This window comes from Dioscorea cayenensis, chromosome 20 (assembly GCF_009730915.1).
Source record: "Dioscorea cayenensis subsp. rotundata cultivar TDr96_F1 chromosome 20, TDr96_F1_v2_PseudoChromosome.rev07_lg8_w22 25.fasta, whole genome shotgun sequence".
Lineage (NCBI taxonomy): Eukaryota > Viridiplantae > Streptophyta > Magnoliopsida > Dioscoreales > Dioscoreaceae > Dioscorea > Dioscorea cayenensis.
In genome coordinates this window covers 9,017,512-9,042,625 of record NC_052490.1, presented here as the reverse complement: position 1 = coordinate 9,042,625, position 25,114 = coordinate 9,017,512, and the positions used below count along the sequence as shown (strand labels likewise).

Sequence of the window (25,114 nt, the reverse complement as noted above, 5' to 3'; positions counted from 1 at the left end):
CCTAAAATCTACTCCACATGATTACAAAGAGTACGGAGATTATCACTAATCCACATAGAAAGATTGCAGGAGACGAAGTCTCCAAAGTACCATAACTAAAGGTATACTCACTATCCTCTCAAATTGCAGTATGTTTATGTCAGGTGGGAATTTCTTCTCATTAGACTTTCACCTCGCTAGCGACAAAATATTTAAACACGCAATTAGATTCAAATAGATTTGATTGCAATCAAGAAAATAATTAAAGCATCAAAGATCCAACAACTAATATCAAAAGTATAAACCCTAGAGTTACAAACATCTATAAATTAGTTCTCCATCATTGGATAATAATAACCCAATCCAAATGAATTAAAATAAATAAAAGGAATAAAAAAGGCTCCCTCAAAGCTCGCAATCTCTTTGGATGGATGAAGCTCTTCAAAGATTCCCAAAAATAACCCTGAGATCTCTCCACGAACGGCTTCCTTGAATCTTTGAACCTTCTCCTAATCTCTCCTTCTTATTTTTTCCCTTCTTTGGCAAGATAATCAATGGAAAAACTGCAAAATCGGCACCTAAATGGTGGCCAAAGAGTAGAAAAGAAGATCCCCCGAAAAAACCCTAATTTCTGGCTTTTATAACTTAGGAATTAGGGGTTCTTACAGCCACTATAGTAACCCTTACGGCCATAAAAGTTACCCGTAAGGTCCTCGAGATGGAGCTTACGGTCGTAACCAGCATGTGAATTGTGATTTACTACAATAACCATGAACAGTATACTACTATAGTAACTTATACAGCCCAAGGCTTATGTCCTAACAGTGCCTGTAAGGTTCTTGGGTTGGGGCTTACGGCCGTAACAGTGCCATAAACAGTGATGAGCTACAGTATCACAAACAATGCACTGCTATAGTACCGCCTGTAATAGCATCCGTAAGCTCGCCCATAAGTCACTCTAAAAACTATATCTTCTTCCAAAATTAGCTCAAATCATCTCAAACTTGTTCCTCTTTATCAATATGTCATTCTATCTTGAATATGAAATAGAAGTGAATTAAGTAACAATTTAATCATATATTCAATAATTACATGCAAAGTGCTATGAATAATAATAGTAATAGTAATAGTAATAGTAATAATAATAATAATAATAATAATAATAATAAAATACATTCATTCAAACACTTGTCAAATTCCCCCACACTTAAGCTTTTTCTTGTCCTTAAGCAAAAAGAAACAATTATAAACAAAAATAGTGAGCACTCTATTCAAGGTTATCATTGTGCGTGTTACAACTCTCTACTTCACTTTTTGACCTAGAGGACTTTACTAGCAAACATTCCACAAAGAACTTCTTATTTGGAAGGTGGTAGCTTCACACAACTCCTAAAGTAGCCTTTTCCCACGAGCGCTCGTTGAGCGGCTTTTACGCTTAAGAGAGGTAGCTCTTACCACATCTTTTACTAGAATACAGTAGCTTTCACGCACAATAGCCAAGAATAGAGTGCACACTAAAAAAAATAGAACTCAAAATAGAACAAACTCGCATGTGTCCACTTTAATACTATGAAACTCCTACTACATTACAAATGCACCATCATAAGTTGATAAGTGCTTGTGTGATAAGAATACGAAGTGTTCTTTCCTTATGATGAGCATTACTTTTATCAGGTTTTAACGCTAATATGTGTGTATTTATATTACTTTCATGCAGATAGGATTGTGAGGCCGAGTATTAGAGAAAGAAGCTAATGTGGATCGTAAATGCACCATTTGGAGGAAATCTTGAGAAGGTTCAAACGTGAAGACATAAGTCGGGTTCAAAATGCGGGAATGTGTGCCAACCTCCTCGTATTCAAGTTAGCACAACGATTTGGAGGGGCACAACGGCAGTCACATTCAAGCATTCTGGCTTGTGCATGTATAGCAAGATCTCCACCATCATGTCCGTTATTGAAGAAAAAAAGCGATCTACGACGTAAACGTGTGCCCGTTTATGTTAACTCGATGAAAGCATGGATTCGGGAGTGTTTTGGGTCGGTACTGCAGCAGGGCAATGTAGCAAAACACTGTAGCAGGTACTGTTCACAGCCGGCCGAAGAAGGATGAAAACAGATAATCCACACGGGCGTGTGGAAATTCCACATGCCCGTGCAAAAAATCCACAGGGGCGCTCACATGGGCGTGTGGATTCCCGATTCCAGCTCTATTTAAGGCCGATTTCATCCCCGATTTCAGGATTTTTTTCTCCATCTTTTCCATGACTTGAGAGAGGGCGGCGGCTAGGGTTTGGAGAGGTATTAGATAGGGATTTGGAGAGATTCTACGGCTCTAACATGGCACTCCGTTTGGAAGAAGGTTAGTGGGAGAGCTTTTATCGGCACTGATCCGGCGAGGTGTATCCTAGGCAGGACAAAAGGACCCTTGGACGAGTAGAGGACTCTCCACAAGACCATCGCCACGACTATCGAGAGGGTTTTCTATGGATTCTTTGCTTTTACATTTGATTTCATTGATTGTAATTAGCTCCATGGAGAGCTAAACCCCTTAATTGGTACTTGGGTATTTGTGAACCCTAGGATATATTTGTTTTATTGAACCTCTTTATTATGATTTCAATTAATTGATGTTTTATTTCAGTTCCAATCTTAAATGCTTGATTGTATGAATACTCCCTTAGAGTGACACTAGGGTTGAGAGTTCTTGTTGGTAACCCTTGTGAGTGAGTGACACACCACGAGAGTTAGACAAAGATAGATTGGAGAGGGTTGAGAAGGTGAGTCAAGAGGTAGTGGAGCGTCCCTTTTCCCCTCTGGTGTGATTTATTCTACCTCCATTTCCTCAAGTTCTTTGCGGTCATAGTAGAGTGAATGGGCTAAAAGATGACCTTCCGCTGGGGCTTAGTTGCGGGCGTAACGGAGTGAAGCGTTGAAGTGATTTTAGCACCTAGGGCTTAATTGTGGTTAGGGACCTTCCACCTGGACCAAAGGGTTAGGTCTACATCTAAGAAGAGGATTTATCACTTGGAATCCCTAGAGCTCATTGCAATTCTATTCGAGTGCGAGGTTGAGAGATTATTCAATTTCTCCTCTGGGACATGTATAGAGTTAGGCATGGTTGACCTTAGATTTGGGACCATGTATTCAAGGATCTCCACGACTCATCATTGCATCAGTTAGAAAGTATAATAGAGGGTTCTTGTACTTGAAACGATTGTCCTCGGCGGAACAATATCCCGGTACCCCATTTATATCGATTGCTTTACCTTCTCCTTTACTTGTGCTCTCTTTCTTGTTCTTTTACTTTTGTTATTTCACATCTTGTCACACATATCACTATTCATCTTTCACTTAGTTAAGAAACAATTTAAGTGTTTTTATTCCCTACTCCCTGTGGATATGATACCCCACTCATCTGGGATTTTATTACTTCGACAAACCCGTGCACTTGCGGGACATATGCAAGGGGCGTTGTCATAAGTCATACTTGGCATGTAAAAGAGTTAGCAATGAATCCTAAACCCCTCTCCCCTAACCACTTAAATCATACACTATCCCCAATGCATGCAATAAAACATAAATAAAGAAAGATATGAAATGAAATTCAAAGGAGGAGTGAAACTAGTACTTCCCCGGTTTATTGACGATGCTTTGAATAATTGAACCTCAAGCCTGGGCATGGATAACTCTTATTCACCCACTCTGTGAAGTATAGGTCTAGCTTCAATATTTTAGACCGGCCGCCAAATTAAAAGAACTTTAGCAATAATCTTTCATTAAAATCCTACAAGATAAGAGTTGTCATTATAGCTCCATAAAAATAAAAACAAACTACAAAAATTAAAAAGAAAAGCAAAGAAATGGCTAAAGGAAACCTACGATGATGATTGATTGCTCTTCAAGCTACAATGTCCTCATTCAAAGTCCGTTGGTGGCTTTGTTTTCTTCGGAGTTAGATTTGCCACCTTCATAGCTTTTGAACATTCCTGCAATGATGTCTTTGTAATTTTTGCACTACAAGAAACTTGACTAATGTCTACGGTAAACATTTGTAGGGAAATATATTAAAATCGTAGGTAAAAATTATCATCTACGAAAAGAAATCGTAGATCCAAACGTAGAGAATGCCCCGTAGGTAATAGTATTTAGCTACGATTTCCAGTTTTCGTAGCCCAAACTTGGAACCTTTCTCTACGTTATTTTCGTAGAGAAATGTAAATGAAATTTGTGGCTAAATTTAAAAAATCGTGGAGATAAAAGATTATTTGCTACGAATAAAATTGTAGGCAATGGTTTCCGTAATTCTCTACGAAATTTAGTTACAAAAAATTTCATTGAGAATAGTGGATTTGTCTTGTTCCATTATGCTTTCTCTACCATAATTTTTCGTAGAGAATTGTGGGATTTGTCTACAATTTTCATTTTCGTAGTGATTTTATCTTGTTAGCTACAATTATTTTTGCAATCAATGTTTAACAAATTGTAGGCAATGGTTTAAATTTTCACTGCAATATTAATATAAAAATAGTGCTAATAATTCATTGTTAATATAAATATTGAATTCAAAGGTATCCAAAAGTAACATGTTCAATAGAACCATTTGGTCTACAATCATTCCAAAAACTAAGTTACCATCCAAATACAAAAGCATCAAAAGACCAAAGTATCAATGCTAACTTGTCTCTACCAATTGTATCATAAAAGAAATCCATGCAAATTTGTGTCCCACTCCTTTGTCAATACTTTTCCTGCAATAAATTATAAAATAAAATTACTATATATATATATCACATATAATATTTCATAAAAAAAAAAACTTAAATTTTTATTTAAAAGTTACTCTTAGAATAAGTTTGTTATCCAAGCAAAAAGAAGTAAATACCAAAGATATCAAACCTGAGAAAATTACAACAACCATATAGTGATTAAACTTGGTGATCACCTTTTTTATCTCCACTGCACAATAAATGAAAAATATCAAATAAAAACTTTTATTAAGTTGCATCATAATGTGGTAAACATAATCATATAATACCTTTTACTATTTTCTTCATGCTCATCATATTTTGCTCCTAATATCTGCCTTAACATTTTTTCATGCTTTGTCAATTGAGCTCGATTGGTTTTATTTTCAAGAACCTCAACTTCATATTTCTTTTTCCACATATTTTTTTCTTCTTCAAGATCTTTGATGATCTTAGCATGTCCACATCTTGAAGCATTTGGCTTTGGACCATAACCTAATCCTTTAATATACCCAGATCGAGTGCCAAGAACCTCATCACAAATTTTGTCAACGTCAACATCCTAATTCTCATCTATAGCTTTCTTAAACTTTTGTTGCATTGCACACTAAATTCACAAAAAAAAAGTATACATAAACTTTCAATAATATAAATAAAAATCTATATAGATATCATAATTAACTCACGTAGTTTGTTTTTGCTTCTAAAGATGTCCATCCTTTTCCTTTCTTATAGTGAGTGCTTTTATACAATTCAATCCTATTACACTCATGTTGTTCATCTATTACACTTTCATCATCCTTCTTCATCTATGTCATGGGAAAAAACAAAAGTGACTATATATAAACTCTATTTATAAGATTGAAAGTTAAGTTTAGATCTTACAAGTTCATGACGAACAACAACAAAGGATTTGGATCCTTGATTATGGGGTGTTTTCATGTACGATCTGCTTACTTTTGCTTTTTTTAGCCCTTTCCTGTAAAAGAAAAGTTCAACAGATTGTTGAAATCAAGTAATATAAAAACACATTACTAATAATGATTAACAAAATACATGTATGCAAAATATAAAACAAAAAAAAAACTTATATAGTATAAACATCCAATGTAGTAAAGATGACTATAATAAATACAAAGTATACATTTTAACTATGTTTATTTAGCTAATATTAAAAGCATCCACAAAATAAACAAAGGTAAGTAAATAATTTCCAACTTACATCCAAAAAATTGAATTTCTGTCCGAAAGTTTTCTATGTCATCTTGACAAAACCAATCTCGCTTAAGCTGAAGAAAACAATAAATAAAAAATAACTCAATGTTAGCAATGTGAATAAGTTTTTAAATGCTATAATGTATAAATACACAATTCATTATTAAAGGCTAACTTACAAAATATGGGTAGCCATCTAAAGCAAAATTTGTAGGGACATTTTGGACAAATAAATATATGTAGTAGAGAACAAAGATGCCACAATCCACACCATTTCTTTGTTGCGGAACCTATCATAGTAACATTGTTAAAAGTTGTGTCATTATATTAAATAATGCAATGCTATATATAAAGATATGTGGCAAAAAATGGTCACATTGGGAATAAGAAGAGGAATCTTGGATATAGCCGCTTTATTCTCATCTCTTGCCTCAGTTCGACAAATGTCCAATACAAATCTGATACAAAAAATATATAAATATGTGTAAATTGACAAATAAACTTAGTTGAATAATGAAATAAAGCAATGACGTATAAAAACATAATTTAAGTTTATTCAATAAATTTGGCTTGTGTCTATAAACAAACTAAACAATATTAATTCATTATTTAAGTTTTAAGGATAATAGTAAGCCCTCAAGATACTCGTCACAAAAAAAAGAAAAAAAAAACTGGAAATTTATCTAAAGGAAAAGAAAGGTGGAAAACAAGTGCATACCTTCTTATATCTGGCTCCAACCTCTTTGGATTTGCTTGATGAAGTGAATCTAATAGTAACATGAAAGGCTTCTCAATGTTTGGTTGCCTATTTTCACAAAAGTTGCAAAGGATAAGAAGGCTCCAGTGTCCCCTTTCATTAAAAAAAACACATTAAATGAATTAAGGCACACCAAGTGGAAAAAAAAAGAATTTTTATATGGAATAGAGTTCACCAACAAACAATGGGAATAAACACATATTTTTTTTTTTAAGTATCTTCTTCATTTTGATCCACTTGAGCACCTTGTCCTTTGTCACCTTGCTCTTGTACATTGAGAACCATAAAGAGTCAAGACATATAGAAGACCTCCTATTTTCTTCAGATAAATTTTTCCATAGATGCCTACATTAATTAAAAAAAGGACATATTACCAAATAACAATTAAAACCATTTATAGCTATATTAGAATAAATAGCTCAAAACAATATAACTTACTCAAAATAAAATTTAAACTTATTAGTATCTATCATGCTCTCGTCATTTGAATACAATGTTCTACTACTCTGAATCCTTTGCGAATGCCTTTTTTTACGCTGATGAAAGTTCTTTGTGGTTGAAGTCTCCTCAAGCACTATCTCATTCATTGTCCTTGGTACTCTAGTCCATGTTTCAAACAAAAAAGTAGCATGTTTGTGTGAGCAACCATGCACATAAAAAATCAGCCATAATCAACAAAACAAACACATGCACAAATATAAGCAAACCCAAAAAATAATAAAACTGAAAATATTTGACTAATTTTAGTGGTGACTTACATCAACAGGAAGCGAGATCATTCCACAAACAACAAGATAGAGTTAAAACTACATTTATTTTATTTGCTACTCGCAATTTGTGTTTTTTCCAAAGAAAAAAATAACATAATATACAAAACAAACATTGGCATGTATTTATCCTCAAGGAAACTTAATTCCAATAAAAAAATCACAAAAAGCCTATGAACATAGCATTAGCACATGCTACAATTTGATTGGATGGAAACATGTACTTGAAAAATTATCTCACTTCAATTTTTCAATAGATGTATCATATATGTATATCAACAGTATATAGAGAAAAAAAGGGATGAGAGAACTTTCTTCTTTTTAACAACATAGGTTTCTTTTTAACTTTTTGTATTGATACCCTTGCTTGCTTACAAGCCTAGCCAAGGAAGGAGTGATTTCAGACCTCAATACAACATGATGACCACCCTTATCCTCAAAATTGCACAACTAAACATACAACAAAAAATGGTCAGAGAACACATCAAGCTACTCCATTTGCAACAATTCTCAAGGCCACAAGAGCACGCACCTGCTGAGTGATCTCCTCCCCTACTTTTCTAATGAACAATGCTTCAGATTCAAGGACAGGGAACTCAACCTCTTAAAACAAGAGCACTCGAGAAACCTTGAGAGAAAGACAACCTCTCAGAAATAAGATCAAACAGAAGGTGATAATACAACACAAATCAATTGTCAAAAATGGAATATATTATCTACATAAACCATAAGTTCATTCTTTTTTAAACAAAAAAGATACAGTAGCCTATTTGTGTTTAATTCAAGTTATGGTGACAAAATTTCAACTTTATGGAATGGTTATGGTCTTTTGCACGCAAACACATTGTATCAGATAAATAGTGTTATCCTTAATTTAAGACATATTGAACATCATAAATAATGAACCAACCAAACAAAAGAAAGCATGAAAGAAAAAGAAGCCAACCAGGTGATTTTTTCAATTTCAACAAGAGGAACAACATGCATTTTTCTAAAGATAATCCAATACTAAAATTAAAATCTTATCCCTGATCAAGAAATATATTTAAATATTTAAATCTACCTTAAATACAATAAAATGAAATAAAATTCTCACATAAGATCAAATTCAAGAAAACGAATTAAAAAAAACTTTATGGAAAAAAAGGAACCTTAGTTCGTTCAAGAAGAAGCATAAGCAAACAGATCAAAAACCTAAACTTTCAACGAAAATAAAAAATTAAAAACACAAATAAAACCCTAAATTGCACCAAAACTTACAACGCTCAATCCATCACAAAAAGAAATCCATGAAAAACACACATGAAAACCATCAAAAACCTCAAGAAAAAAATCTCCAATCTCTAACTCAAAAAAAAAAAAAATCTATTTTTCCAAACAAAAACAAATTAAAACCCCAGATCAAGATTCCCCACTCATCAAAACCCAAACTTTTCATCAAAACATCAAACAAATAACATCAAAAAGAAAGATAAGAAAACGCCAACCTGAGAATGGAGCATCCATGGGCTAAGATTTCAGCTCCTCCCTTGGGCGGAGGAGGCTATGCTCTTAGAATGAATAAGTTTTGTGACAAAAGTGCTAGGGTTTGGTGCGGATGAAAAGAAGGGGGAGGGTGAGGAAAAGAAAGGGGTGAGAGGCTATGGAAAAAAAGAATATATTTGATTGAAAAACAAATGAAAAATCTAAATTTTAAATAGGCCCCTTTTTATTAATGATATTATTTTTGAAGTCATTATTATTTGTGAATGTTAATTTTTTTAAAAATCATCATAATAATTATTTATCATAAATTATATAATCATCTAAAAAAATTGATTTATATAAAAATAATTAGTTATTAGTTAATTCTCACCTGCCAATTAATTTTTCTATGTTATATGAGTTTCTTATAATTTCATTAATTTATATAATAATATTATCTTTTTAATAATATTTTTTTATCTAATATAGAAATATCAAATATATTATATCAAATATATTGTAATACAACATTTTTAAATATTCTTAAAAAAATAATTACAATCAAATAATTATCCACCAACAATAAAAATCAAATATTTATTTCTTAAGTAGGTTTACTAGTGAAAGTTAATTTCTACAAATTTTTTTGTTTAATAATTATTTATTCTAAACTATATAATCTCATAAAAAAATATTTTTACAAATTAATTTATCAAAAATAATGTGTTGGTTGATTTTACTATTTAGAATTTCATTCAAATATTTTTAATATATATATATAATGTTTACATATAATTTTTTTACATATTAAATTAGTGCTTAAATATTTTTCACTACGATCTGTTTTCAGTAGATAAAAATAACTCATTTTATTACAAAAATAAATTGTAGCTATCAAAAAAATTTTTCAGTAACCCATGGTTTTGTCGCCAATAAATTTTTTGCGCTAAAAAAATATTTATATTCTACTACGTTTTATTATTCGTACTCTAAAGTTTAATCCTCTTTTATCTACGATATATTTTCGTAGACGTAAAGTTTCAGTTTTAGGTATGAAATCAATCGTAGTTAAGAAAAATTATTCGTAGGGCATTGTTTGTTAGAAAGTAGAAATTGCTTGATGCCTAGGAGTACTTAGTTTCTTCTACGAAATCAACAAAATATAGACAATAACATGTTTTTAACTACGAAAATAATGTCGTAGCATAAAATAACGTAGATAATACGCACATTTCTTGTAGTGTTGGCCGAGTGCTATAGTACTTACTACAGTGCTTCTAGAATAATACGTTGTTACAATATTGTGCTACAACTCTTACAACCAACTTACGGGCATAAGCCTACTCGTAAGACCAGGAATTTCCTTACTTTTGAGGTTATGAGCCGTAAGAATAACCGCAAGTTGTTCTGTGATGTATTATCATCTCTCTTATGGCTGTAAGGACACCCCTAAGCCCTTCTATCTCCTTGTTAAGGCCTTTATTATAGTAAGCGTGCCTATAGACTCTAATTTTCTTGTAAATATATAGAACACACTTCCCTTCCAACATTCTAATGATATATACACCATTTGGGCTCAATATTAGAAGCTAAACATGCGACAAGTCTATCAAATCATAGAGGAATAAAAATGGTAGACACAAGATGATCATCAAGTTATTCAAATGAACCTATACTAAAACTATAATGAACAAAACTAACTAAGAAGTAAAAGATTAGACAAACATTTGGGTTGCCTCCCAAGAAGCACTTATTTTGCATTATTAGCTTGACATACCTCTTCCTTATCTTATGGAGGCTTGAAGAGGATGTATTCATCCAGAATATAACTTGTATAGCTACTTCCGATGAACACAATTTTATTTGGCTTGGGATGCACTTTTGTTGAAGGCATGAACAATTTTACTTTAGGTCTCTATGGAAACAATTTGGGCCTGGAATTGTTCAAGCTAAGCATAGGTGGGCCCTTAGATGGTTTGAGCCTCCAAGCCTAACACACTCCTTGCGAGTGAATAATGCAAGTATACAGGTTGTTGAAGTAATAAAATACCTTAGTGAGTGGGTAGTCGTATCCACAGGGAATAGTGATAAAAAAACACAAGGATTACTGTTTAACTATGATGAAGATGATTCAAGAGTGGTGTGAACAATATCAATGCAAACAGAAATAAAAGAAAATAAGAAAGAGACGCAAGAGAATAATAGGAGAGGCAATCAATAAAAAGTGGGGCACCCAGACATTGCTCTCCCTAGGACTATTGTTTCAAGTGCAGACCAATCATTATGTCTCTTAACTGATGTTAAATGAGTCGTGGAAATCCTATAACATATGGTCCCAAACCTAAGGTTAACCGTGACTAACCCTACACTATACCCCGGTGGCCCTGATATCTCAGATACCCTGCTACGATGTACCCTAGATGTAGCGGCTCACTCTGTACCATGGAGTGTAAGTAAAGTAAGTCTTGTATGCTCAAAACTTAGGTACTATCACCACGGCCGCTCACCGATCTGCTCAGGATGTGTAAATATATCCGTAGCTCAGTCAGGAGAGGCATGTAGCCTTCGACACTCCTGGCGCATGCTGACCATAGCCACATAAGGTCCTGTATGCTCTCTGAGGAGTCAAACTATCAGGATAGTTAGTCGGTAATCGATCATACTCCTTAGTGTCAATGAAAGCCTCGTCGTACAATCCAAGCTGAACCAAAAACTATGTGACGCTCATACTGTAGTGGTGTCCAAACGTTTAGAACCATATGGCGTTAATATTGTGAAATCTAGAATATGATCGGTCGAACTCGAATGACGCTAATACCTCCAGCGTTAACATACGGATAGCTGGCTCATGAATTGACAACAACCTCCTCTAGCTACCCACAGAGAGAAGCTCCTCTACCTCGTCTGCCATGTCGTCCACTAACTGAACCTACCTCAAAGTGCCCACAACTGGGAAATGATACTGTCCAAACTTCAATTTGGACAAGCACTCAAAACGAGCATGGTGCTCAGGAGATTGCTCTCTGGGACATTTACAGGCCGCTTTCGTTGTTTTGGGAGCCATATCTGCAAGAATTGAAAGAGAATCAATCAAATTACTTGAAAATCTAATTCTGCAGAAATCCACATGGCCGTGTGGAAATTCCACATGCCCGTGTGGATCCACGGGGCGTGAAAGCCACATGGCTACTAAGTAAAAACCCTAAAAATACATCTAAAATTTGTTCTAAATTTACTCTAAAACATACACCAACCATTTAAACATGGAAACGAATCGACATTCACCAGTTTAATCCAAATAAATCAAGATTGGTGAAAGAAAAAGAGAATGAGGGCTTACCGACGAAATGGAGATGAAAAGCTTCGAATGCGGTCAGAAAACAACCCTAGAACTTTTAAATAGATGGTGAGGGGTCAAGAAAGTGAGGGGAGGCGTCATTTGAGTGTTTGGGAGTTAAAGAACGAAGAGGCATAAGTATATCTTAAAGAAAAATCCCTCCTCTTGGCGTTCTGTGCATCCACACATGCATGTGAAAATTACCCATGCCCGTGTGACTCCCACAGGACCGCTCACAGGGGCAGGCACACGCCCCTGTATGCTCTCGGGATAGCCTCTGGCTGTCTCTAACGCATCCACACGGGCGTGTGAAAATTCTCCATGCCCGTGTGCCCGACCCACAGGGGCACCCACAAGCCCCTATGGCTTCTCTGTCCACCCGAAAAATTTGGCTAAGTGTTCCCACACACCTGTGGAAATTTCACACAGGCGTGTGGATGCTTATAGGGTTACTCATAGTGGCACTCACACGCCCCTGTGTGCTCTCAGGATAGAGGAGAACTCTCTGCAGAGATTCACACGGGTGTGTGGTAATTACCCATGCTCGTATGCCATTCACAGGGTTATCCACAGGGGCATTCACACGCCCCTGTGTCTTCTCAGGATGGAGTCTGAGAACTCTGCAGAGAAACACACGCCATATGGAAATTATCCACGAGCGTGTGTCCGTCACAAGGCCGTTCACAGGGTAGACACACGCCCCTGTGTCCTCTCGGGATGAGCTTTGAATGGAGACACACGCCCGTGTGGAAATTCCACACGGCCATGTGTCTTCTCTGGATGACTTAGAAAAATCACAGACTCTGCAGAAAATTTCTACACACTTATACGCATATAAAGCATGTATATACTATGAATAACTAGCCAGAGAATCATGGATAACACGCTCAAGTGACCAAGAAACTTTGCCAATCACAGTTAAGCACATGAAAACACTAATAATCCAAGAGAAAAACACAACAAAAGCATGTAAAAGATTAAGACACCGATACCAAAATTCTTATCCATGCAAGTACTAAACTAAAACCTAGAAAAACTATATAGACTTGGGTTGCCTCCCAAGAAACGCTTGTTTAATGTCACTAAGCTTGACGTACCTCTTCATACCTCACAGGGGCTCATAAATGAAGGTTTCCCTTTTACTGACAACCTGAAAGCATGATGAACATAATCTTTTCAAAGTAGAGGGGGAGTTATCGAGCTTGTTATTACACAAGGGTTCATCACCCTTACTCCGTGCTTGCATATCCCCATTAGCCTTGGGGCGCTTCTTGTGGCTTCTCTTTTCTTGCTTCATTTTTTGTATCATCCTCTTCATGATCCCCGGGGTAGGTTGCATCTTGTCCTCTAGACCAAATGATAAGACTTCTTTGTTCTCTACTTCTTGCTCTAGCGCCCCTTCATATGGATCTGGACACATCATTTCCTGCACGTATTTATCAATTAACTCATCAGTAGTGTTAAGAAAGTAAAGAGTATCATCAAAATCAAGAGAATATCGTATGGCTTTGGCGAGGCGGTATGCCAACTTGTCATCACCAACTCGTAAAGTCAACTCCCCACCATCCATGTTAATAAGAGCCTTGGAAGTGTGCAAGAACGACCTCCTAGTATCAGTGGAACATCGACATCCTCATCAACATCCAACACTACAAAGTCTACACGAAATATGTACTTGTCAACTTTCGCAAATACGTCTTCAATGATGCCCTTCGGATGCTTAACTGTTCTATCTGCCAATTAAAGTGCCATCCAAGTGGGCCTAGGCTTTCCCAAGCCTAGTTTTTGAAAGAAAGTATAAGGCATGACGTTGATGCTAGCCCCTGAATTTGCCAATGCCTTATCTGTACCCAAATTACCAATATTGCATGGAATGATAAAGCTTCCAGGGTCCTTCTTCTTGTTTGGCATATTCTTTTGTAACATCACTGAATATGAAGCATCTAGAATCACAGATGTACTCTCCTCCAACTTCCTCTTGTTGGTCAAGAGGTCATTCAAAAACTTTGCATAATGAGGCATTTGAGACAATGCCTCTACAAATGGAATATTGATGTGCAACTGCTTGAATAGACCCAAGAACTTCTTGTTTCTTGTATTACTCATCATTTTGGTCGTTCTTCAACCTTGAAAGGTAAGGGATTCTTGGCTTGTAAGGTGAGGGTGCCACCTCCTTCTTTTTTGCGATTTGTTCAACCTCCACGACCTCGGGTGACTCAACATTGGTCTTCTCACTCGTTATCCTACCCTCAGCTTTACGACCACTTCTCAAAGTGATTGCGTTCACATGTTTTCTTAGGTTGGTTTCCATGTTTCTAGGTAAACTCCCTTGAGGTATTTTAGACAGTGACTTCGCAATTTGGCCCACTTGATTTTCCAAGTTGTGCAATGAAGTGGTGTGGCTGCGAAGTGTGGCTTTAACCGATTGAAATCTTGTATCTGATAATGAAATGAACTTAGTCAAAGCATTCTCTAAATCGGTCATCAGTTTTCCAATCCCGAAACTCTATTCTCCATGTTCGGGGCTTGTTGTTGTTGTTGTTAGAAGCCCGGTGGTGCCATAGTCTTCTGTTGCCCTTGATTACTCCAAGAAAGGTTTGGGTGGCTCCTCCACCCCAGATTGTAGGTATTACTATATGGATTTTCTTATTCTCATTGCATTGCCTACAAAATCCACCTATTCTACTGAGGATGTACCACCAATAGAAATCGGACAATCAGATGGCGCATGTCCTCCCCCACACATGGTGTAACTCATCACGGCCGCCACTCTAGGAGAAGTTAGAGTGTCTAACTTCTTGCTCAATGACTCGACTTGGGGCGACAATGATGTGACTGCATCAATCTCATGAAGTCTGGCTATCTTCTTTCTATCCCGTGTGTTCCACTGATGACTGTTCATAGCCATATCTTCGATGAGATGTCGGGCTTCTTTGACGGTCTTGCTTCCTAAGGTACCTCCTGCTGCAGCATCAAGTAACTGCTTCATGCTTAGGTTCAACCTACTATAGAAAGTTGAATAATCATCTACTCGGGGAACCCATGTTGAGGATATTTCTGCAGGAGCTCCTTGAACCTATCCCATATCTCAAAAAGAGACTCCAATTTCGTTTGCACAAAAGAGGATAATTCATTCCTAAGCTTTGCATATTTTCCAGGAGGGAAATATCAGGCAAAAAAAGCTTCTACCATCTCCTCCCATGTGGTGATTGATGCTCTAGGTAATGAATGCAGCCATTGCTTCGCTCTTCCTTTCAAGGAAAATGGGAAGGCCCTCAACTTGATGGCATCATCCGTAACACCATTAATCTAAAGCATATCTCACACTTCCAAGAAGTTCTCAATGTGATTGTTTGGATTCTCATCGGCCAAACCATTAAACTATGTTGACTGCTGTAACATCTGGATGAAGCCCGGTTTAAGCTCAAAATTCTGAGCCATAATCGGTGGCCGCACAATACTAGACTGCGTGCCAAGAACTACGGGTTTGGCAACGATGCCAAAAACCTAACACACCCCTTGCGATTGCGTACCGCAAGTGTGCGGGTTATCGAAGTAATAAAGTACCGTAGTGAGTGAGTAGTCGTATCCACAGGGAATAGTGATCAAAAACACAAGGATTGCTATTTAACTATGATGAAGATGATTCAAGAGTGGTGTGAACAATATCAATGTAAACAGAAATAAAAGAAAATAAGAAAGAGACGCAAGAGAATAATAAAAGAGACAATCGATAGAAAGTGGGGCACCCGGACATTGCTCTCTCTAGGACTATTGTTTCAAGTGCATGACCAATCATTATGTCTCTTAAATGATGTTTAATGAGTCATGGAAATCCTATAACACACGGTCCCAAATCTAAGGTCAATTGTGACTAACCCTATACTATGCCCGGCGGAAAGGAGTACTCTCGACGCCTCACACTGTGTGGGGTTGCAAGAAGCTCTGGGGACTTTAAGTGATAAACCCTACTCCCTAATATAGATCTAACCCTTTAGTTCAGGCGAAAGACCCTAGTTACAATTGAGCCCCAGCACTAAGGATTAAGCCCCTGTGGAGTTTCTCTCTTAGCACTTCACTCTATTGTTACCGCAAAGAACTCTTGGAACGCGGAGGTAGGATAAATCACATCAGAAGGGAAAAGAGACGTTCTGCTATCTACACTAATCCAACTGAGATGGGTCTTGATGTGATCTGATTTTGTGCCAACTAGTTCTCTCTTTCATTGTCTGCTCCCATGGAGGTTTGATCCTTTTGCATGATTGTTAGCATAAGTGCAATGTTTATAGTCTCTTTGGTTGGTTCCAAGATACTATATGAGTTATCCTTTCAGGTTAAAAACACAAAAAAGGAAAAATTCAATTCTGCTCTAAATTTGGATATTGGATGTTGCTTTTGTTATTCTTTGGACACTATGTAACAAGTACACAAGGTGGTATTTTGTAAGAAAGTGTTGTTTGTTGCTTGTGGTTGCTTATGGTTTTTTTCTAAACTTGTGTGTTGTGTTCTTGGCTATTTTATTTTTGAAATCATATGCAAGAAATCTATTCAACCAAAATGGCTATTTGTATTTCATTAAAGTCCGTGCGAACCAGTCCTTGTTATTTTCTTCTATAACGGAGGTTTGATCCTTGTCATTGTCTTGTATAATGGAGGTTTGATCATTGATTATTTCATCAGAGGCTATGTGAACAAGTCCTCGGAGACGGGAGGGTGGAGATTGGTGAGAGTTCTTCACTTCATAGGGATTGGATTCGGATCCAAAGAATTAAGGGATCCGAAAATTTAGTATTATTTTAATATTAATTTTAACTTTATCTCATTTTTTTAATAATTTTTTAATATTAAGTAGGCCACATAACCAAACAATAGACGTATAGGATAACAGATGTTAATGATTGGATTGAAAATTTCTAAATATAAAAATAAAGGGATTAAAAGGCAGACTTTATATTAGAGGGTCTAAGAGGGCGGAATTTGAATAGAGGGACTATTTTGATATTTTGACCTTTTTTTTCCATTTTTGCCATTATATATATATATATATATATATATATATATATATATATATATATAGAGAGAGAGAGAGAGAGAGAGAAAGAGCGCTCAAAGAAAGTTTTGATAGTACCAATACTAGTATAGCTTAGTGATAAGACACATTTATTTTCATGTTAAAGATGCGTGTGCAAATACCAGCCAAAAGCATGGTGAATAAGGTCTCTTATGGCGGACATAGACACAGTAGGTCTCCCATGCACAGGGTGAGGGTGCATGTTACTTTCAACACACACCCGTGCGCACATACCACTGGCTCACAGTGGATTGTCCACTTAGTCAATAAAATAAAGAGAAGTTGTTCATATCATCCCTCGAATTTTCTCATTTGATAAAAAAAATCCTTGGACTATTTCATTTTTCAAAAAAGTTCTTCCCTTTTCTAACATCCTCAAACAGTTTACTTTTAAGTACTTTTGACTAAAATGCCCCTTACCATTTTTAAACAGGAACACAATATAGTAAACAAGAAACTAAAGGGTTGTTTGGCATTGTTGCCAAATTTTTGTTTTTGTAACCAATTCCAAATTTTTGAAACAAAACAAGATAAACACATTTGGCAAGTTATTTTTGTTTCCAAAAATGTTGAAAACAACATCTATGTTTTCAAAAAAAGTGGAAATACAATTTTTATGTTTCAACTATTTTGAAAACATTTCTGATAAATGTCTAAATGTATGTATTTTGTACATATATGTAAGCATGATTATTGTATTTTATTGATGGGCCAATGCCCTTTTATGGTTTAATTGGTGAATTTCATGTTTCAGGCACAAAGGAAGCCTAGGTGAGCTCAACGACCGGATTTGAGAAGAAACTAACACTGAAAAAGGCATTTCAGGGCCTGACACTATAGCAGCACTATTGTAGTCTGAAGCACAAAAATTTTGGAAAAGTTCTAAGTCTGGAAATCCTTATAGCAGTTTTACTGTAGCAGTAATGTAGCAACTTAATGAAATTTTCGGCCCGTATATTGACTGTGAAGCCACTGTAAGCCACCCCAAAGCCATTCTTTATAAGGAGCATTAGGGCATTTCTTGAAGAGGGAGCCAACCATTCTTAGAGCTCATCATCACCATTGTTGATCCAAAGTTGAAGAAGGGCTTTAAGGGCATTTCCAAGGTAGATTTGGCAAGGAGAGCACGATTTGGAGCAAGATCTACTCCTAAAGCTTGATTTGAGGAAGTTGAAGACGACGGGAAGCCATCCCTTTGAGTGGTGTCTTTGGAAGATTCTTCGGCCTCCATCCTTTGAGGGAGTTTTTCTTATGTTTTGTTTGGTTATTTGCATGACTCTCTTAGTGTATCTTTTGACTATGAGCAACTAAACCACCAAGGTCACCAAATGTAGGTGAACCATGGTGGTGAACTTGTGTTGTTTGGATGATTTGTTCTATTTATTGCATTTTGGCTTATTTGTGATCCACGTTTGGCGTATTTGAATGCCTTGGTATGCATGAGAACTCTGTGTATCAATTCTTACGTAATACTAGATTTCATGACCATTGTCCTAGTGTTAGACTCACTAAGCTTGGAAATGATAGATGTATAAATACACCGTGACCTTCGGGTATTTGTACCCCTCCATTTCTAGGGTTGAGTACTAGCTTGTGTTTCAACCCTACCTTGAGAAAACCACTATTCCCATTGCAATTGTAGGAGAATTTGGGTGGAAGAGATTCGGTATCCAATACTCATAACGGATTAGGGATCAATTGGCATGACCATCGGGTTGGTCTAAACTAGGCTTTTCTCGGTCCAACTAGCCACTTGTATGTTAGTTCTAGCATTGTACACACTTTAGTAGCCCCTAAGGGGATCCTCATACGTGACCACTTCCTTGCCCTAATTACTCCTCGTATTTTGCCTTCGTTACCGGCATTCTACTTGCATTTGTTTAGTTTCCTTGCATTCTCTCTATCATTCAGACTTGTAGGTTAAACTTAAGGGTAGATTCTCTGGCCCTTGGGAATACGACCCTCTCATGCTTGCACGAGAGGTATTACTTAACCATCCGTATGCTTGCGGGATCTCACCAGTTTCCAAAATATTAACCTAACTCATTAAACTCATTAATTACTATCTTTTCCTCATAGGCATTAATGGTTTAGAAAAATATACCAGCTAATTTTCCGAGAGGTGCACCCTCGTTTTATTGTCATATTTTTTTCTTGATTTTTTCCAATCTCAAAATTTATTTACTCCCTTCTCTTTTTTGAAATTTGAGATTTTTCTTGTGAAGTCTCCTTAATTTTTTTCTTTTTAAATCTTTGCTAATCATCACAAAAGATCTATATATCATGTGTTTCTTTTTTTTATCATTAATACAATTTTATAAAAATTTGACATCTCATTATTTTTAAATTTGACATCTCATTATTTTTATATTTTTTATAAAAATATATAAAAAAAACTTTGTTTACTAATGCAAGTTAATTTTGTGTACTAATATAAACAAATTATAATAATAATAAAAATATAAATTAAGAAAATAATTCAAAATTTTACGATACTTTTTTTTTCTTTTGTGTTTTTTGCTTTCCGAAACATAAAACTTTTGTGTCCAAACATGTTTTTTTGTTTTTTAAAAAATTGACAACAACACAAAAAAACAAAACAAAAAAATGAAACATAAAAAGAAACAAAACAGAAAAAACAAAAACGATGCCAAACAACCTCTAGATATTTAGTAAATTTTTCGGAGGCAACAAAACTTTGACGTTGTTTTTTTTTTTTTTGGGTATCCCAACTTTGATTTAGATCAAAACGGTTACCTAGCTATGATTCTCTTTCACCAGCAGGCCACCCAAACAATTCCTATCCATATGTGTTGACGTGGAGGCCGGTTTTTACACACTCAGCCTTTGAAATTAAAGTGTGTTTGCCAAGTGTATCTACCACATTAACAGTGGACTGCATCACCCAAAATGTTTTCCAGCTCAGCACACTAGTCATCTAAATACTTTTCTCTTTTCTCCTTTGTTACTGTCACAGAGATAAGGTGAGAAGAGTGGCCAGAGGTGGTGCACAACCACGACAATGGAAAGAGAGGATTTGTCCTTAAAGTCACGGATGAGGGATTGCTGGCAAGGAAGACAAAAGGATTAGTTGGTGGCCTTGTTATTTTTTCATTATGTTTTTTGGTAGCTTGAGGGATTTTATTTTGTATTCTTTTGTGTAATTTTGATGATGTGTTTGCGGGGATGCGCATCTAGGGTTATTTTTTCATTTGTTCATGTTGTAGATGTGATTGTTATTTCAAGTAGGTGTGCCTGTATTGTCTATTATTTTCAATAAGTTTTTTTTCTTTTACAGTTGTATTAGTAATTCTGGTTGTGCCTATATTGTTTATACATATCTTGATGTTTAGAGTTTGTGAAACATCTACAGTTCTACTTTGATTAAATTGAAGCACTCAAATTGGAGTTTCTATGCTAACAACAATGCAATCATAGGTGGGATATATGCAAACTTAAATTTTGGAAGCTGCATCTGACTATACTAAAAGGATTGGATTTAAATTAATACATATAATGAATGTTCTCTGGATATGCAAACTTAGTGAAAAGATGCTTGAAAAAAAGCAATGGAAGAGTCAAATTTTGTGGAAGGATGCTTCACATAACTTAGTGAAAAGGATGCTGCAAAGGTAATGAAACTTAGTGAAACTGCAAACTTAGTGAAAAGGGATGCTTCACATAACCTGTGTAAAAATTTTCAAAAATGAAGTTTATATAATCTGAGAAGAGTGTATTGCTATAGATAAACAGCTTCGTAAAAATTGACATATAAACTATTAATGAAAGTATTGCTACATAGAAACAGCTTTGTAAAAATGGACACTATAGGTCACTGCTTTACTAGAATTTCTGTAAGTTAATACATTGATGGACAATGCTTTACAAAAATAGGCACTGTAGGACAGTGCTTTACAAAAATTCCTGCAAGTCAATTCAGGAAAGACAGTGTTGTATATACATAGGCACTGCATGACAATGCTTTATAAAAAATGATCCCACTAAAATTTCATCTTGAAGTTATACTTCACAAAAATAAATAAATAAATAAAAGGAGCTGCAAGCATTAGTGTTACTCAAGGATTTTTTTTTTGTAAACATCTGATGCACCAGTAGGGGTTCCAACTCTTGGGGGCACCCAGACTTTTCTCTTTTTGTCAGCATTGCCTGGTCTTTTGCCATCCTTGCATTTCACTTGAGACTTTCCCATAGGAACATTGCCTGGTCCATTGGGTGATGATCTGGTAGGATTTCTAATAGCACTGAAAGCCTAAAATACAAGTAAATTCAGTAATTTTGTTTTGCTTATCTAACATAACTAAAGACCTTTAACTACATAAGTGAAGTTAGTAATGTGTTATTATTATCCAACAGAATTGAACACCTTAAAGTAAATCCATAATTTCATTTTGGTTAGTCATTACCAATGAAGACCTCATAGTACACAATTAAATTCAGAATTTTGTTATGCTTCTCTAGCAACAATGAAGGCCTTAAAGTAACTCTTGTATATTTAATAAAATCATATGAATAACTTCAGGCACTAACCTGGGTTGCAAAACCTGGTTTACTTGTTCATCACTTGCTACAATCCATCTTTGATTTCCCACTCATTTTGAAGTTGTCACATGTGTTATGGTTACAGGGATTGGAAAAAACTACAATGAAAAAGGGAATGATGCAGTCATCATCCTTAACAAAAGGGAATGATGCAGTCACCAAAAATTTATTAGTATCAATTCTCACCTGCTGAGTTGACATTCTTAAGTCATTTGGCTGAGAAAAATTCATATCACTATTAGGAAAGGATTCACTTTGTCCAGGAATGGTCTATATATTTTGGTAGGGAAGAATTCAGAATAAGTTATTGACATGGACAACCTAAACCAAAATCAGAATGTGTGAAGTAAATATTTGTGGCACTTGATGATGTCATGGTTATTTGTTTGTTGCAGTCCCTTCAACATGTGGGTAGAGTGTTGGGCTTCCTTTGTTTCCCTAGTAGGCATGCGCATATAATTAAATTAAATTCACCATGAACTATTCCCATACATATATAGCTAACACCAAAAACTAAATGTGCATACCTTCTGCACTCAATGGAATCTTTTGTTGTGCCCCACTGCATCGCATATGCCACATCTCATCTTCACTCCTTTTTTGCTTACATTTGCATTATTAAACCCACTATTTTCAACTAGCTCTTTCCTCCTCATCATGGTTTTCTTGCCCTTCCTCTTGTTTACTGCCTATGGTGGAATGATTAGACCTTGGCCACTCTGATTTGACCTTGGCCACTCTTAGGCCATGAATCTCTATCATGTGTGGGACTCAGGATGTGCCTATATGTTTCCATGAAAGTGCTTACCAAATAACATGAGTCAAGGTAATTTTTGGGTTTTTCCTTATTATAGTACATGGCTGACACTGAATGGCTACAAGGGATACCATTAAGCTGCCATTTCCAGCAAGAGCATGTGCATTCAGACTTATTCACAACAAATTGGCCATCTGGGCCTACCACTTGGTATTTATCTCCACCTGACCATGTAGTGCTGTAGAACAAGCTAGCTTAATTCTTTCGATTTTTTTAAGTTTCTTTACAATTCTAGGGCAGTGTAGGGTTGTAACTTTTTGTATTGCATCTCTCATTTTCTAAATCCTCTTCATCAATTGTGTCCTCATTGCCTCTTTCATTGTTATAATTCCCTTGGTCCTAGCTTCTAAGATGTAACTATTAAAAACTTCACACAGTTGTTTAACAGAATATCACATTTGAACCTAGTCTGAAAATGTGATTTATTCCAATGCTTTGGTTCAATTTTTTTCATGTACTCAAATACTCCCAAATTCATTCCCTTTAGACCCTCTAGTGCTCTGTCAAATGTAGAGGTGTAAGTTGCCCTAGCACATGACCAAAGCTGGTCCTTAAGTGCTTTGCCCTTAAATGTCTTCTTAAAATTGGTGTGGATGTGCCTAACACAATATCTATGCTCACTGTAAGGAAATAATTCAGCTATTGCAGGCATCAACCCCTATTGTTTGGCCAAGATAAGCGATGTAAGGTCACATCATCACCCACAGACATAACAACAAGATGGAGAGTTTTTGAGATACAAAAATAAAAATAAAAATAAAAAATCAGAAGATGCAAACACACATACATAACAAGTTAAATATGCACTAAAAGCCAGGACGCTGATAAGAATTTAGCACATATAAAAAATCATGTAGTTGTAGTGAAAAAAAATCAGAAGATTCAAGCACACATAACAAGTTAAATATGCACTTAAATGCCAGGATACTGATAAGGATAAAGCATCCATAACAAAAAAAATCTAGAATGTATGATAAGACATAACAATGGGAAATTTTTTTAATGTAAGAAATGGACATCAAAACATCTATGAAACTAATCAAATTATGGAATGTAAGACAAGACAAAGCATCCATTAAAAGTCCCTCATATACATAAACAGTTCAATATGCACTTTAAAAGCCAGGACACTAACAAGTACACTCTAAACATTACAAGTACATAACCATTTCATATGAATTTTAAAAGCTAGGACACATACATAACCAGTTCATATGCACTGTTAACAGCCAGGATATATACATATGGAAAACAAAACTAGGACACATACATATGCACTCTAAAAGCCAGTACACATACATAACCAGTTCATATGGAAAAAAAGATTCAGAAGCACACATACATAACCAGTTAAATATGCACATTAAAAGCCAGGACACTAACAAGGACAAAGCATCCAATTTTCTATATATATATATATATGGAATGTAAGACATCATATAGTTCATAACAAAAATTAGGAAAAAAATGGACAATGCATTAAAAATTATAAGTTGGAGAAAAATGGAATTGTTTATCTTCTGCCTATCAGTCATGAAGGCCCATTGGTGGCTGTCATTGATCATGAGGTCTTGAGCAAGTATTTGTAGAAACCATGTCCAATTTTCCTTGTTCTCCTTACTGACAATAGCCCATGAAATGAAATAGATGCAACCATTTGCATCTATCCCAACTGCACACAATAGCTGCCCTCTATACAATCCTTTTAGGAAGCATCCATCCAATGACACCAATTTCCTGCAACCTACTAAGAAACTTGCTCTCAATCGAGCTAGGCAAACATACATACTTTCGAAGACCTCTTCATTGCAGTTAATTATTACTATTGAGCCTGGGTGTGTCCTCACTAATTCCAGCATATAATCATACAACCTAGCCATTTGTGATTCCTCATCACCATCTATGATCCTTTACATCATATTAGAAAACATGGGAGAAGTTTAGATTTAGATCCCACAAGTTGTGTGGAGAAATATTAAAAAAAAATTGCTATAAACAAGATTTAGATCATCTTCGAGCAATACACTTGACTCTGTAGGCTTTCAATCGACTGATGTCTACTTCCTGATTAGTTTTCACAGCTTGCACAATGCCAGCAACCTCCAACTGGGGTCTGCCCTAAAATTTTTAAGGTAATTCTTTGCTATCCACTTTGCACTAACATGTCTATTATTATGATCTCTAGTGCAGTCATGCTCTAGCACTCCAAACTTTATTTGTATAGTGCTTTGGTCTGTCACCATTGGTGAGGCCCATAAATAAAAAGGACACCCTTTCTTGCAAAAAGCCTTGCATTTCTTCTTGGTGTTAGGCCTAAAGTTCATCACATACCTATTTTTAATTCCATAGGTTTTTATAACCTCGTTAAGTTGTTCGAAATCTTTAAATTTCATTCCAATT

The 25,114-nt window shown here is 35.6% G+C and overlaps 1 protein-coding gene and 1 non-coding gene across 3 annotated transcripts; one reads left to right on the top strand and one right to left on the bottom strand.

Moving 5' to 3' along the window:
• Positions 1 to 4,990: 4,990 nt before the first annotated feature.
• On the bottom strand, positions 4,991 to 6,934 carry LOC120251901 (ubiquitin-like-specific protease 1D). 2 transcript variants are annotated; one of them, XR_005533519.1, is made up of 6 exons: positions 6,660 to 6,934; positions 6,318 to 6,399; positions 6,121 to 6,231; positions 5,949 to 6,015; positions 5,612 to 5,705; positions 4,991 to 5,535 (listed from the first exon to the last, which is right to left on the bottom strand). XR_005533519.1 is itself a non-coding variant. In XM_039260549.1 (5 exons), coding segments are annotated over exons 1-5 (324 nt in total). In that variant the 5' UTR covers positions 6,722 to 6,934; the 3' UTR covers positions 5,553 to 5,703. The 2 variants fall into 2 exon arrangements, 1 of the variants encoding a protein (XP_039116483.1); XM_039260549.1 differs by lacking the exon at positions 4,991 to 5,535 and having other exon boundaries at positions 5,553 to 5,705.
• An 8,369-nt stretch (positions 6,935 to 15,303) lies between these two features.
• Positions 15,304 to 15,410, top strand: LOC120252097. The gene has a single exon (XR_005533646.1). It is a non-coding gene; the product is annotated as a small nucleolar RNA R71 (small nucleolar RNA).
• Positions 15,411 to 25,114: the final 9,704 nt, after the last annotated feature.